The sequence below is a fragment of the Micropterus salmoides genome, unplaced genomic scaffold, assembly GCF_014851395.1.
Source record: "Micropterus salmoides isolate LMB-PRFRI ecotype aquatic unplaced genomic scaffold, ASM1485139v1 Ms_hic_scaffold_20, whole genome shotgun sequence".
Lineage (NCBI taxonomy): Eukaryota > Metazoa > Chordata > Actinopteri > Centrarchiformes > Centrarchidae > Micropterus > Micropterus salmoides.
Window position 1 is genome coordinate 29,005,267 of NW_024041151.1, and position 16,949 is coordinate 29,022,215.

Below are 16,949 nucleotides of genomic sequence, written 5' to 3' on the forward strand. Positions count from 1 at the left end.
TTGTGGAATTTCCATTTTCTTCTTTGTTCTTCAAGCCAACAGAGATCCTTTTTCCTTGAAGCCCATACCCATAGGGCAACTATGGGTTCAATGCCATGTGCAGTATCCAGGTAAGACAGGGCTGGGGGGTAACCACCTTCTTTGGCAAACTGTAATTTCCTTAGCAAGTCTGTAAATTCCCATAGCTTTAAGTGTTCTTTTCCTGAAACTCTTGGGAAAAAAAGAGCTGCATTTCAGGTGCCGCACTATATTGCTGGAAAGTTCCCAGGTCTTTTTGAGTGAGATAACAGGATTTGTTACATGCACCAACCGCAGACATTTGACACGGTTGCTGGATTCTCTACCAAGCCATTTAGTCATGTTAGTAGCAGTGAGGCCTAGCCCTTGAGTAGCATTGCTGTATGATCACTGCCACGCATGTTAGTTTTCAGGTCAAATCGATATAAACTTTAACTCACCGGGTTGTGCCAAGCAAGATACTGTGCCAGGTGTTCAGTTGCGGGTCCACCGTGGTTAGCTGTTGGCATTTACCAGGGATCGAAGGACTGCAGAGACTTGTTTAAGTCTGTGAGACACATTTTTGATTTTCTAATTTTTCACCATCTCCATGTGGAGCCTGAGATAGCTGGTAGCAACATGGTCAAAGCCCCTCAGCAGGGGGCTTGTGTTACTAGCATGTGTTGGCTCATTTGGAGAAATAGAGGGACACTGTCTTGAAATGAAAGAATCGTTAGGGCTTACTTGAAAGGTGTCATTTGGAAGGGACATGTTGAGGGGCTACTATTAATAAGCTGCTTGTGCTGGAGAGTCAGTAGGTGCATGGCTTTTACATGAGTGTTGGTCAAAATGAGAATGGATGTATTCACTATTCATGCTCCATTTTGTCTTCTTCTGATGGGCCTGTCTCTTTCAGACCAACACAATTTTCCATTGCATTTGCAACTTCCCCCTCAGCCGCTTCTGTTTCAGCAGCCGCTGCCTCAGCGGACAGCAAGCACTTCTTGCTAAGCATCCCTTTTTACACTTTCCAGCTGCAATTCTTTAGCTGCTTTCTCTTTCTGATATTCAGCCTCTCAATCAGATTTTACTTTCTGATGTTCAGTTTCTCTGTCTTTTCTTCCTGTAGCTTATTCCTCTTAGCAGCTCCCTCTGTTTCAGCTTTAGCTTCTTGGTCTGCAAATGCAGCACGTGCTTTGTCATGTATGTGAGAATGAGCTAGTTGACAATGCAGATATGCGTGAACTTCTTCCAATCTTACAACGTAAGAGCTGCAGCTGTCCAATTAGCTAAAATCTTGCCTGTAAAATGATGACCGCAATGAATCACCATTTAGTTGGCAACATGTGTTTTTTCCAATGTAATACATTCTTAACATTAACTGATAACTACTATAGTTATCAGTAACTGATAACTATGAAATTATTTACTAATGGTCTGTGGTGTGTACAGTGTGGATTAGAATGTATATAGAAAAGCATGCAGACAGATTCAGCCGGCTTCCTCAAATGCTAATTGCAAACTTGGAACTCATTGTGGCGTGGCGATGGCGCTATGCCTTTGGCATGAGAGACCCGGGTTCAATCCCCAACTCTGACCCACCCATGTGTCTCTGAGCAAGACACGTAACCCCTAGTTGCTCCAGAGGCGTGCGACCTCTGACATATATAGCAATTGAAAATCACTTTTAATAAAAGCGTCAGCTATATGAATAAATGTAAATTAAGCATGAAAAGCACAAAATAAAAGTCTATCCACCATCATGCGATTAAGGCAACATAGACTCAAACTTGCATATTATGGTTGTGAGATTACTATGTTACCTATACCAGTGGTTCCCAAACTTTTTCACATCAAGGACAGGTTGGTGAGTAACGGATTACATGTAACAGCGTTACGTAATCAGGATACAAAAAAAGTAACTATTCCTCTACAGTACAAAAATTTACGTAATGAGATTACAGGTACATTTTGAAAAATCGGGGATTACTCATAGGGATTACTTTAAGCAGAAAGTTTCCATGAAACAGAAAAGGCAGTGCAAGGCAGATACCTTCGTGGGGGGGGGAGAAAAAAAAGAGAGAGATGGAAAGAGAGGGGAGGGAGGAAGCCTACACAATATACACACAGAGGTACTGACAGTAAAGGTGATGTTGCTATAGACTAAATGAAAAATGGTACAGATATATACAGTAATGTTAATGATTATAATAATAATAATAACAATAGGACTAGTAACAACAGTTGTTGTAGGAGAGGGTGTCGAGCAGGAACACGGGGGCAGCAGACCCGCAACCACAGATCCAGACTCCACAGCTCCAGAGCCAGAACACCTGCAGGAAGTGATAGGAGGAGAGAGGAGACGGACGAGAAAGCACAACACTACCAGAAAGGGGAGAAGTCGTGTTAGTAACATAAATTAATGGGATGAGGTTGCATACAGAGGGAGAGAAAGTAGAGGAGAGAGGACCTCAGTGCATCATGGGAAATCCCCCAGCAGTCTAGGCCTATAGCAGCATAACTAAGGGATGGTTCAGGACTCACCTGAGCCAGCCCTAACTATAAGCTTTATCAAAGAGGAAAGTCTTAAGCCTACTCTTAAATGTGAACCCAAACTGGAACCTGGTTCCACAAGAGAGGATCGCTCTGGCTCCCATTCTACTTTTGGAGACTCTAGGAACCACAAGTAACCCTGCATTCTGGGAGCGCAGTGCTCTGGTGGGGTAGTAAGGTACTATGAGCTCTTTAAGATAAGATGGTGCCTGACCATTAAGAGCTTTGTAGGTAAGAAGAATGATTTTAAATTCTATTCTGGATTTTACTGGAAGCCAATGCAGAGAAGCTAAGACAGGAGAAATATGATCTCTTTTCCTGGTTCCTGGCAGAACACGTGCTGCAGCATTCTGGATCAGCTGAAGAGTCTTAACGGACTTTTTCGAGCAGCCTGATAATAAGGAATTGCAGTAATCCAGCCTAGAAGTAACAAATGCATGGACTAGTTTTTCTGCATCATTTTAGACAGAATATTCCTGATTTTTGCAATATTACGTAGGTGAAAAAAGGTGGTCCTTGAAATTTGCTTAATGTGAGATTTAAAAACGACATGTCCTGATCAAAGATAACTCCAAGATTCCTCACAGTGGTGCTGGAGGCCAGGACGATGCCATCAAGGGAAACTATATCTTTAGATAATGCGTCACGGAGGTGCTTAGGCCCCAGAAATCAAGTCTATTGTTGTCATCTTGACAGGACAAGTACATGTGAGAATTACCTAAAGCCATAAATGTCAGATAAACACTTAGGGGTCAGCTAAACTACTCTAAGCTAGACCTTTCCCTGTTACATCAACTAAGACACCTAAGAAATATTCTTAATAGTAGATAGTATATGCGTGTTTCTGTAAAAACACAAAGCTGGGGAGGGACGTGTCGCAGACATTGATTGGTGTTTACAATCGCTAGTAGCGCCGAATGTGTGTTAACTTAAAGCCCACCCACTCACTGAGAGTTCACGGTAGCTGGACAGGGACCGAGCGAAGCCTCCCAGACCGACAAACTCCAGTTTGACCACTGGGAATTCAGTTATGTTACCGAGGTGGTTTTCTTGCCGGATTTGGCTCTTGGCACCCCAAGGGAAACCGACTGAGCTAACCAGCCACAGATACAGGCAGATAGGCTACAGTTAGCGGTTTGGCAAAAATTAAAGCTATCTATATCCAACAAGAAGCTCTCTGCAAATCATCTCTGCACTGGAATCCCTGTTGGTCTTTGAGGCTGTATTCGGTTTAATGCCGTGTTCAATGGGAGGCTGCTGAGTGAATTGCCTGCTCGCCCGGTGCCGTTCCAGTTCAGGCGCTGCACCCCGCCATCACACCCTGCTGGGCCCCCTGCAACTGGCCTGAAAACCTCCAGTGCTTGAGTAAGGGTCTATAGTAAACACAAACACTCCGCTGGTGCTCTGAGCTTCCAGTAAGGGCAGAGTGAGCTAATCTGACCAGGAGTTGCACAGCTAACTGAGCTAATAACAGCAGCAGGCTGTTAACTAACTTCAAGGAACAAGTAAAGCTATCTGTCCAGCAGGACACTGAATCACAGAGTTGGGGCAGAGCAGCTGGGGGACATCAGAGAGAAAACTAGAGAAAAAAATCTCCATATTTCTAATATTTCTCTATCAAATATGATCCAGTTTCACCAAAAGTTATTTTTACACTAATCAGTGGGGCCCGGTCACAGAAACACTGTCCTTCAGCAGCAATCTTTGCATTGGACATTAAATGAATACGACAAGTGCAGAATGAGTCATCAACAATGATTTTCCAAATGACAACCTCTTAAATGTCATCAAGAATACCGACAAAACAACGTTTTGTCATTGATTGCCCAGATACTGCCATAGTGGTGACATAGTGCAAAGCATATCATAAAAACATTTAAACATGGATGTTGGGAACGGGAGATTTTGTTATTCTATATTTCTCTAAAAATACACTGAGCGAGCAGATAACACATCTTCATTTGCCTTTTTGGCATTGATGTAATCCAAAAGTAACTAAAAGTAATCAGATTACATTACTTTTATTTTGTGGTACTTGGATTACATAAATTTTTCAACAAGTAACATTAATTAATAACATTTTTAAAGTAATCCTCCCAACCCTGCTTACGGAAGGAATTATAGTGAAAATCAACTATTCACCTTTTTGCTGGGGACACCCTGAAACCCTCTCATGTCACGGTGGGTGTAGGGTAGAGCTAGTTGGTGGACCCAAATGCAGGACACGTAGGCTGAGAGTTACAGTTCAGTGATATTTGAATATAAACAAAAAGCGAGCACACTTACAAGAGCGGCTGAGTTCAGAAAATCCAAAATCCAAACAACTGACAGGGAACAAGCAAGATGAGCACGACGAGACAGAGCAGACAACACTACAACACACTGTAATGATCCAACAAAGACTAAACAGAAACACCAGTTATATATGCACACACACACACACACACACACAGGGACTAACGAGCAGGGCGGGAGCAACACAGGTGACAGACATGAGAACACAGAACTAGAACACATAGTACCGAGCAGACTAAACCAAAATGATGCAGAGAAAGAACTAGAAGCAAATACTACGACATGAACTATGGCACAGGACTAGGAACAAAGACATAGAACCAAAACAGACAAAATAAAAGATACTGTACCGACAAAACAATAACTCAGAGAAATTCAGGACAGGATCGTGACATCTCAAGGACCCCTGGGGTTTCCCGGACCCCACTTTGAGGACCAATGACCTATACAATGTATGCTATGTTTGTGGATTACCATAGCAACTTACGCCTCATGGCTTTGTTGTTCATCCAATATGTTTCCTGTACCTTTAGGATAGATTTGAGATAATGTTTATACAAGTTTTTATTGAAGATCTACAGTGTATAAGTTTGTGTATAATGACTTATGATAATGTGTTACCCTTAATATATCAAGCACAATATGACTACGTCTCTTACTCCTTAAGACACATGTGTGAACATGTGAGAAAAAGAAATATTACCTCATCTGAAAAGTCCTATTTTCTTTTTTTGTCACCTTTCTGAACTGACAGAACATCTTGGGATTGAATTTATGGGTATGGATTGTTCCTTCCTCCTAGTTTGCAGATGTAAGACTGTAAGCTAAAACACTCTACTAAAGCTAGTTTTCTCTTGCCAGATGAAGGGATCATACAGCCTTGACCATCAGCACAAAGAAGATATCACATTCTACACAGATTTTTGCAATCAAAAAATAACACCAACACATCAACATTATTTATGACAAAGCACTGTGATGCATCTGCAAGCTATTATTTTGACTTTTTGATTCAGGTAAACAGTCCAAACATTGCTGATTTACTTGAGACCACTATGAAAGCCAAAGAGGCTGTACATTTCTGATGCTGTATGTTCACCTCCCTTCAGCTCTCCCTCCCTGCATTTTCTGTTGCAACCAGTGTAGCATGAAACAATAGTGTAGCATTACTATCCTCTTAAATCCATTGATCTCCTGCTATCTGCCTTCCTGTTTCTATTCTATCAGATGTGTGTTTCCAACTGTTCCTTATATCCACTCTTCTTTATAGCAGCTCTGTAGTTTCTGCCTCTTCTGATCACACTGTGGGCAGGGTCATTTTTCATCTGCTAAAATGTGTACTTTCAATCGGAAAAGCCGATAAAGATTTTCCTTTTGGCTAAATCTGGCACATTTTCATCTGATTCATATTAATTAATGTAAATATTTTTTTTCCTTTTAGTGAGACAATTTAATTAACATTAACAACACAGGTACTAGGACAGTTGATTAATGAAAATGCACTGTATGGAGCCTGCTTGATTCCAGATTTTCCATAATGGCTGACAAGACCAATTACCGGCTCATTCACCAAACCGTCTTAAGCATAAGAACAACTAGGGAAAAACATTAAACCTTCTCTGCAGCTGCTTTCTGAAACTATTTGATTTAATTATATAAATGAGCAGTTCTTTATTTGACTGCACTTTGGTAAATCACATGCAGCTGTGGAACAAAAGAAGAACCCACACTTCTCCCACTTAACAAATGATTTATGTTGGTGTGGTACATTTGGGTCCTAATAAATTCAGTTCATTACAATATATAAGACTTCACCATAAGAACTGGCCTACAAGCATTTTTTTACGCACTGTGTGTGTGTGTGTGTCACTGACACATGCAGGTAAATGTTTCAAGCTCAGTGCTCCTCAGACAACACTGATGAACAACAGAGGACAAGTCTAGAAAAAAGTAAAGGGAAGGGATCCAATGGATATGAGCTCAGCTGGGAGAGAACATGTGATATCAAAGTGTTTAACATGAAACTGCTTTTAGTATAAATGTTTTCCAGGCAGGCATATTTATATTCTCACTTGTTCCCCTAAGACAATGTTTGCTCTATTGCAAGATATGAGTACTTATTTGAGTGGTGTGTCATCCGTGAATAGATGTTGTTCAAGGTTTTGAGGATGATAAAAAGAAGCAGGTGGAGAACTGGATTTAGGGTGTTGCATGTTAAAGCCATTTATCTCTGATTGCTGACTAGAGCCCGGTTGATACAGGAAAAGCTGAGGCCAATACAAGGATCGATATTTAGGAGTTAAAATATCTGATGTCAGGAACCCCTTAAATTTGTTTGTTAAAGAATTTTGACCAATAGATACAGAAGACATCCAGACATATACACTAGTAAATATGCTAAAATGGGGCGATGTATTGATTGGGCTCTCAGTCAGAGCATGTAAACAGAATATCTTATCTGATCATCAAGAAATGTCAAGTGTGGGAAAATAGCCCTGCTCAGATCAAGGGACTTCTGAGATGCATTATAGAAGGTGTAAGATCCAGTGTTTTTGGAGCTTCACCCATACAACGGACTGAAAATCCAGATATCTCGGCCTCTGCTGCTTAGATGTTGACAATGCAATACTAAATCACTGGAGTACCATTTTAAGCACTCATGTAAATGCTTTGGTCAGTCAGACTGACTTCGTTTAGAAGTAAAGAGCAAGCCTAAGTGGCCACAGTCAGTCATAATTAAGCTTAATGAATGAGGGTCGGATTTCAATCATATCACTAGTAGCAAATGACCTTTAGTACAAGGATGCATTTGGACTGTTGGTTGCTGTAAATGTAAACCCCCTCTCCCACAGTGCCTTTTTTTCATTTTTTGTGTTCATGGCTGCAATGTTCTTTATTTATGAGTATGTGTCTGTCTGTGCTGTGTATTGTAGACATGACATTTTAAGAATGGACTGTCTTCTTTTTCAGAAGCGGAGGAGCTGTATCAGAAACGTATTTTAACAATATCAGGAATCTGCATTGCTCTCCTAGTCGTTGGAATCATGTGTGTGGTTGGCTACTGCAAAACAAAGTAATTCTTGTCACATTTTTATTTTTTATTTGATTTGTAACCCTACTTTATTATAGTCCCCAGTAGTGCCTCCAAGTCTCAAAATCTCCTCAACTGTGAACTGTGCAGTAAGTAAAACTTACAGTACGTGTGTCACAGTTCAAAATTAAACAAGAAGTACATGCTAAAGAAACAACAAAAAAGCGTTTGAATAAATATTTTGATCAAATAACAAATCACGGCAAGGAAGCATCAATTAAATGTATTTAAGAAACAAATAGATGTTAGGATAAGTGCCATAATCTGGGAGTCGGGAGCCAGGAAGGGAAAAGCTCAGCCCTGCAAGTCGTGAATTTTGAAACACCTAGGAGACTTTATTCTGATCATCTGACTGTTGAGAAGTCGGGATGGGAAGACTTAATTAGTAATTGTGTAGCAGAATTTGAACAAATCATAACTGTGCATAATAACGCTTTGTTTTAAACATTACAACATTACAACAATAGTCAAAACAGGAGTAACTAATGGAAAAATAAGAAGGGCCTCAGTTTGGCAATGTCTGTAAAAGGAAATTACAGGATTCAATAACTGAACTGAGGTGTTTTTCAACAAAACACATTAGTTCAGCATTAAAAAAATTACCTAGAGTTTCTGGAAACCAACTTTGAGTTAGTAGCCAAGTGGCCTGATGCAACATTGCATATGTTTAATTGGGGCATAGGTTGTGATTTAGCTACAGAAGACTGTGAGACATCTAGACATTGATCTCCTTTAGACAGTTATGTAAAGTAACCAGATTGGAAAGTTTACAGAGTTTCACAAATACATAAAGCTAGATGTCATCGGCATAGCAATGATCAGAGATACAAACCAAATGAGGTGAGAGAAGTCTGGGGATTTTGTGGTGCTACTGGACACTATTTGTGGAGTATTTTGTACTGACCTCAGTATGTAAAAAATATTAATTACCATTACAACAAGCCATAATACATTAGATGAAATTGGGGTTAATGCATCCCTTTTGGTATATTCGGATCTTTCCCCTCAGATATGTTGTCCAGTTGTGACCTGGGCTGCTTCACAGTCTAGTTTGTTTCTTCACAAACAGGAAGCAGAGGAAGAGGCTCCATGACCGCCTGAGGCAGAGCCTGAGGAATAAAAGGAACAATAATACCAATACTGGTAGTGGCCCCAACCTGGCAACCTCAGCCAGAGGACGTCAGATTTCTAACTTGCCTCTTCAAGATTTGCAGCTTAACAATGTATGCTGTTACTCGTTGGTATCAAATAAAAGGTATCAAAACCTGTTGAATCTGTACACTCATGTCAATCTGTTTTCTACTCCTCTTGTTATAGCAATGTAATGGGACATCTATGCAGCATGCAGCTGAGAAGGAGACGGAAACAACCTTCTCCACAAGCAAATATGCCTTATCTGCGCATGAACCCACCACATTCACCAACATTTCCAGCCAAAGGTGAGAAGTATATTTTTTCTATCTGGTAAATTTGGTTTGGTTTTTATCACTTAGAACTTGGTCTAGCTCAGGAGAAGTGATGTAGTGGTACAATGGATAGCATGGCAGACATTAAATTAGTGACCAGTAATTCACTGGCTGTCCTGAGGGGGACACCAGGAATGAGCCATACACAGCAGCCCAGACACTCTGTCTACTGAGCTACAACACTAAAATAAAGCAATTCCACTTGTTCCTTGTGCAGTTTCAGTATTGTACTGTATAATGTTTCCAGTTGCCTGAGAACACTGATCAGTACAGAGGTGAGAAACAGCTCAGAAAGGTACGTGGTACATGGTAGATTTATTCATCATATTACAACACAGGATTAAGTTTTTGACTTCATGCTACTCACAAAAGCAAACATTATATACAAATATTATATGCAGTAGATGGGAGGATAAATAACAAGTCATAGAAATAGAAAACTTTTTACATGGTGCAATACCGAAGTGGACAGGCTGAGGCTGGGTGTGTACTGTCCTTTAGTATCCTTTGGGCAGCGCAGGCACCTCACCTCGTAGATATCACATCAACTAGCTGGCACAGGTTTTTAGTACACAGCCAAGCATGTTATCAGGCCCCGCAGCTTTACTCATATTCACTTTTATCAGGACTCTCAGTCCTCTGGGGGTGGAGTAGACTTTAAAGCTGACTCCTTGTTGAGGAGATCGAAGCGAGCATAAAAGGTGATGAGTTTATCTGGTTATGTGACCTCACACATGATGGAGGGGCTCCTGCTTTTGTAGCCTGTGATGTATTTGATCGCCTGCTACATACCGTATCTTTGGTGTTGTTGGTGTTGAGCAGTGGCGGCTGGTGGGGCTGTGCCATATCCAGTCAGTTTCAGTAATCATCCCAATACAATTTAACACAAAATGCAGGATACCAGTGCTTTGTGAAATGGTCAGAAATTATTTAATGCCAAAATTATATTAATACATATAATACATTATATTAATATACAAAACCATAAACAGTGAACATAAACATATAAAGTGGCATGAAAAGAAAATACTTAAGTAAAGTACAAATAGGCTTCCTCTAATTTGTAATTCATTACAGTAGGCCTACTTAAGTTACTGTCCACCACATCTTAACACTTCAGAGCTGCCTATACAGCTTATTTCTGTAGCCAACAGCTGTTGTTCTCCTTGTTGATGTACTGTAGCACAAGCACCAACTTGGCAGTGGGTGGAAATGTCAGCTGTCTCATCTGCCTGAACAGCAAGTTAATCTGCATTTTTTACTTCCTCCAGAATGTAATCTTCAAGAACTGACAGCATGCAGTCCAAAAGTTCATTTTTCACAGTCTTTGAGGTGCCTTTGAAAGCGGTAGCTGTCTTAAGGTGCTCTTCCAACATGCTGTCCAGCGAGGCAACAAGATCTACTGAAAACGCCAGGGTTTTCAAAAGATGCGGTCTCACTGTGGCTGTGCAAGGTCGATGTTAACTCTGCCTAGCATGGCTAGCTTCATCGTGTTGTCCATATGGGCCCTTGTACACTTGTGTTTCTTAATCTCCTCAGATAAATGTAGCGTGTCCTTTATTCCTGTAACAGTCGATGTTGTGTCCGTCCCTGGCATTTTAAAAAGCAAGCATGGGAAGCAAAATAAGGCATTTAAATCATTGCATCCAGCTAGCCGTGGCTGACAGCCAGTCGCTCAGTTGAGTTCCTCATTAATTTTGTCAACAACGTCACGTGTCCCTCTACCAACGACTGACTATGCTTGGGGCAGATCCTGGAGCGCCTTTCAGGCATCAGATTTGAGGACGCTGATTGGCTCAATTTCTGTTGCTATTGGCATATCTTGTGTCAGCTATTGGCTTCGCTGCTATGCTGCCTAGGTGAGCTCTCTAGCGCAAGGGGGTAAGCCAGAGATTGGACAGTGAATCCGACCAAAGCCTGCGTGGAGGGATCCATGTTGGCCCAAAAATGACGTCAAAACCCTGTGACACCCCGTCGCACATGAGAGATGTAACCGTATTGCTTAGATTATAAACTCTCGGCAATCTAAAAAAAATATTCCGCGATCAGTGACACTGCATTGGTGTTTCATAGGTGAGCCTCATAGGTGGGCTGATTAATCAGTGACGATCTGACAAACACACTGAGCCATGAGACTTTTTGTTGGCGCAGCTCTGCAGCTACCAGAATTATAGTGTTTCTGCCGTTGTTCTACGTCATTAAACCACGGTGAGAGGGGGTTGTAGCCAATTCTGTGGTCTGGTCGCTGCGACACAGACCACTGGTCACTACCACTAGGGGCGCTAAAGATACTGGTCTCTGCCACACAGACCACTGGTCTCTGCCTTGCTGCCAGGCTGCCACACCGACCACTGGTCGCTGCCACAGTCTCTAAGGCTCCTTTCTGGTCCTTGTCACACAAACTGTGGCTGTACACATTAAAAAAGGTCAGTTTCAAGTTTTTATAGAGTCTATGGTTCCAAAGTAGACCTAAAGTGACCTTAGATCATTTAAATTATCTCAACTGGCAGATGATACAATTTTTTTTTTGTCTAATAGAGAGGAATGGATCAAAGCAATTGTGTTGAGGAATTTTCTACTGTATCAGGCTTAAGAATGAACTTGAACAAATCTGTTTATTATTTGCATTAAAAAGATAAACAGACTTAAATGAGCAACCACACCGGCCAGTGTGGCAGCGACCACCGTAGGCAGCGACCAGTGGTCGGTGTGGCAGAGACCAGACCACATAATTGGCTACAACCCCTGCTGCGGTTATGCTGCGCAGTAGACGCTGGTGCCAACAGGAAGTAGCCCTGTAGTAGTATTTTATTGGTCCAAAACTGGCTTCACTGCTCTCCATTTAAATCAGCGGGGTGGCTTCGTCCAGTAATATACTGTCAATGCTCTAGCGCCCAAGAAGAGATCATTGAATTAAGCTAATTTCACACCAAAACAGAATTATTTAGCCTATATTTTATATATTACACGTTACTGTGCATTTTACACACACATATACTAAAAAAGGTAATTACTGTTTATTCAAAAATGTTTATTTTAAAGAGAAAAATCAAAGCACTTTCCACCCACAGACTATATATAAAAAGTTTCCACCACCAGGAAGGGCATCGCCCTAGCCTATTGGCCAGCCGCCACTGGTGTCGAGGTCTCTCTCCAGTCTCTGCTGATGTCTCTGCTTTGCCTCCAGGACCCCGCTGTCTTCTGGGAAGAGATAAGTTTCTGCTGCCGACTGCAGAGCAGCTTTTCCCCCAAGCTATCAGACTTTAAACTCAAATTCATCCTCAGCACTGCTCCACTGAATATAGTTAATGTATATTGTCCGCTACGTAGCAGAAGGGAGTTACAAACTCAATTTCACTTTACAACTATTTGTAATGTGACAAATAAATCTACTTTGTACCTTGATGCCAGCTCTGTCTCGCTCTGGCAGTGCTATATGTTTCCTTATCACCTGACCGAAAAGCAGCTGTTTTGGCTCTGCATAGAGCCCTCTCCTTTCCATTCATCCAGGCTTCCTGGTTGGAGAGGGATTTTATTGTCTTAGTGATCACTAATTTGTAGCTGCCAGGAATATTCTATGGTACCAGTGTATTTGTTCCTCTGGTGGGGATGTGGACATGCTGGTGGAATTTAGGTGAAACTGTTCTGAGATCTGTTCAGCTACAATAAAAAAAAAAAATATATATATTCTTTTTTAAGTTTGCATCTGGAGGAATATAAACAGCAGCAACTCTGAGCAGAAAGTATGGTCACCGCCTTTACATTAAAAACTTGCCATCTGGTAAACATTGCCCATCCACTTTGACTGCTTTTGAGCACCTAGAATCCCGCCTTTGTTCAGTTTGGCGCAGAATACTCCCCGCCCTTCGAAGGCAATAGCTTGATCTGGGATGTTGTGGTGCTGCCAGGTCCCAGTAAAGATCAGGGCACTGCACATAGCCTGAGTCTAATTTCATCCATTTTATTTTCCTGCTCCGGACATTATCCAGGAGCAGACTGGGAAGTGGAATAGCCTTAGGTCTGACCTGAGTTAGCTGAGCTCTTATCGCTGCTCACTGTCCTCTCTTCCTGGTTTGATCTCACTGCTTGCAGTGACGTTTGCTCCAAGCGGTCTGGTTGTCCGGACAGGAAAAACTCAGCTGCACTCATTCCAATCTCTCCACTTCTTATTCCAATGCTGATAAGTGTATTTCAGTCATGGGTATTCATGCGTGTTTCAGTACTAATGGTGAAACAGTTAAAATAAAAATGTAGGGTGCTGCTGGCCGCTGCATCTACATGCACAACTGTTGCCATGCAGATGGCAAATGGCCTATACCAATATACCAGAAAGTGCAAACCTCACAATTTTGCATTCTCTAATTATGAGTTTCATAACTGGTCTCCTTATTTGATTAATTCTTTTACATTAGAGTTAATACACTCCAAATCAAAACTACGCTGACAGAGTCTGATTCTCAACATAACTAATTTTATCCTTGAGCAGCGATGTATTAAAACGCCATCTAGTGGATATAGGGGGTGGAAGCCAAGTGATGGAGATGGCCATGGTCTGAAATGATAATGCTACGAATGTGCGAGTCAGGTTTGCTGTTGGTTGTCTATTGATAATAATGTAATGGCCATCTGGGTCAAAGATAAATATTTTCTAGTTTCAAAATGTTGCGCAGATGTTGGAAGGTTTGGAAATCTTTATTTTGAAACTTTGTAACAGATGTACATCTAGGGCATAAACGGTGGAAAGACATTGTTGATATCTGCAAGAAATGTCTATTTTGCCACTTATTTGCACGTGGAAATCAATGTTAATAATAGCAGAAATATGGGGAAGGTCAACCAGCCACAACACTGCATTGCTTTCATCAGCGGACGACAAGGTGAAACAGGAATTTTGCCTTAACTGAAGAAATGACATTGAGCCACATTTTCAGCCTCTGGATGGGCAAGTTTTGGATCTTAGTTCTGTCACAGCAAAACTCCAATGAGGCATTTGCTAGAAACAGACTGATGTGCCTCCTGTGCAACAAGTCATCCCTAACTGAAGAATTTAACATGATTACAATGCTGTCTCATCCACCAATGGAGACAAGTGAAACAGAATGGGATCAAACAGTTTTATTGGGCCCACTTGCTTACATTTTGGCAGGCTCAACCCTGACTGGCTGTATGCTCGCAAATTTGAAAGCGGTTCCAGTTGCTGATTATATAATTTACCGCTGCATCAATAAATTCCACTTCTAATACATGCAGACTGTGAGCAAACTGGCATTAAATACAGTGAAAGGCTCAGGTACACACATTTGACCCACAATATTTTTGTAATGGTCTAGAGGCCTGTCTGCAACCTGTCTCCATATAAACGACCCCCTCCCTGTCTCTGCAGCTGGAGTAATGACTGGAGCAACAGTGTTCTGTCTGACACTGAGTCTGTCTCGGTGATGTCATTGGCGGAGAATAGCCAACGTGCCACACAGGGCGGCCGGGGTCGTCTGAATGCCACTGGTGGCACCAAAGACTTAAGTGCTCATGCAAAGAAGTGCCGAGACACACCCAGCTCCGACAGGGACTTGCTTTAAAGTACAAGGTAATTGATTGATTAATGTTAACTTGGCGTCACAAACAGAAAAGCAAGCACATGAAACTGACAACAAGACTTTCAGAAGACTCGCATTCAGCAATTAGAATTAAAGTAGCCTAAAACACACAATTGCTATTATCCCCCTTAACAGCCTACCTTAACAGTTAGATGTGAGTTAAATATTAAACAATATATGATGCCACTGTTGTCTGACTCACTATACACTGTCCACCCAAAATGCTGCACTAAAATGAATAAATCATTAGAATGAATAAATAATTAGATAGATAGTGTCTGTACAGCAAATTAAAAGTACAGGAATACGCTTCAGGAAATAAATTTAGCAGAACCTGATCTCCATAAACTACACTCCCCTCAATTCAGACTCAATTGCTCAGCTGTTTATACCTCATGACAGAGAGGTATTTCAATTACAGTTAACAACAGCATCCAATTAGCCTTTCAATCCAGTTAGCCTTTCCATTTGATCGTGAGTAGTAAGTTGATGCATTCTTATATTCCAAAAAGAAGAAAATAAAAGTAGCACGACAGAGAACCAGGGAGATGGACACCTTGGATGTCTATGATATTTGACCCTAAATAGGCAGTACTTCCTCTTTCACTGTGTTCATATGTAATTTTGTCAACTACTTTAAGTCATTGAAACATATGGAATAAATTCTAGAAAAGCTAAAACCTTGCATTGCCTACATCTATATCTCTAGCTTTTTATGTCTCTTACCAGTGCTCTTTTCTGCCCTTTGTCTGTTTATCTGATTGTTTCTCTTTTTGTGTTTTTTGTAAATAAGATGTTTTTATTGCCGGTCGTGCTTTATATACATTTCTTGTGCTCAATAAAGGGAAAAAAAGAGAATAAGAGGGACCAGTCAGCAGACAAAGAATTACATCTTTCATTCAGATGGCAGTTCAGACAGATTTTTGAAAAATATAATAAAATGTTGCCATTTGAAGGTGAAGCAGTCGTTAGAAGCTCAAAGTGTGAAGTGTGTGAATTTTCTCAAGATTCAAGAAATAGACCCTTTTGCTAGATTGAAAAGGATGGTGTAGCAGGAGATTTTGTCTGCAGGTAAAATGAACCATATGGAGGAGACAACTGATAGTCTGATCTGTATTATGGTTTCTTGTAAATCACAAATGGTGATAGTGCTGCAATACATGTTGACTAACAATACAGTGACAGAGAGGTTTTTGGAGTTTAGTGAAGTCAAAGATAAAACTGCACTCAGCCTCTCTAATAGCATCAAGGGTGAGCTAGAACAACTGAGGCTGGGAGACGAGCTGATCACTCAGACATATGATGGCGCGCCTGTAATGAGAGGGAACGTCTGTGGAGTATAGGTGCTAATGAAAGAGACTGCTATGCCCACCGGCTGAATCTGACCTTGCGGCACCTTTGTTTAACAAGGATGAGCATCATGAAGGTGTTTTTTGCAGATTAAACTGCTTTTGCCACCCTTTTCTCTTGTGCTCCAAAATGTCTTTTGCAGAGACAACAGAGAGATGCAGTTCAAGGTCACCCACTGTGTGATGAATTTTAAAAGTAGTAGTAGTGGTACTGCCAATGCAGTTTGGGAGAACTGTGCACTGCTCCAGTGTATTGTGGACATGTGCATACAATGGGATGAGGCCACCATAAGTGAAGCATATGGAATGTCAAAGAAACTCGGGGACAGAGCCTTTCTGCAGTTGCTGGAATGATTTTCCTTGTTTATGCCAGAAGTCAGCGGATGTTTTATACAACATATTCAGCAACCACGCCAGACCGATGGGTAACCAACTCAGCGCCGGTGATGAAGGAGGCATGGGACACAGTCATCTCTCAGTTGGAACAGAGGTTTTTACAGTGACTAGCTGATCGCTGCACAGCTGGTTGACACCTTGCTCTTCCCACAATTTGTCCGGTCATTCCCTACATCCAATAATAATAATAATACATTTTATTCCTGTA

General features: G+C 41.3%; 1 protein-coding gene across 4 annotated transcripts in view; it reads left to right on the forward strand.

Moving 5' to 3' along the window:
• Positions 1–16,949, forward strand: part of nrg1 (neuregulin 1) — a 49,355-nt gene that overhangs the window by 25,904 nt on the left and 6,502 nt on the right. For 2 of the 4 annotated variants that reach the window (XM_038733299.1, XM_038733297.1), the window contains exons 5-8: positions 7,816–7,918; positions 9,006–9,159; positions 9,254–9,375; positions 14,786–14,986. In XM_038733299.1, the coding sequence (XP_038589227.1) occupies positions 7,816–7,918; positions 9,006–9,159; positions 9,254–9,375; positions 14,786–14,978 (572 nt within the window). In that variant the 3' untranslated portion in view covers positions 14,979–14,986. The remainder of the gene's footprint in view (positions 1–7,815; positions 7,919–9,005; positions 9,160–9,253; positions 9,376–14,785; positions 14,987–16,949) is intronic. The other 2 variants (XM_038733296.1, XM_038733295.1) reach the window with 1 other exon arrangement.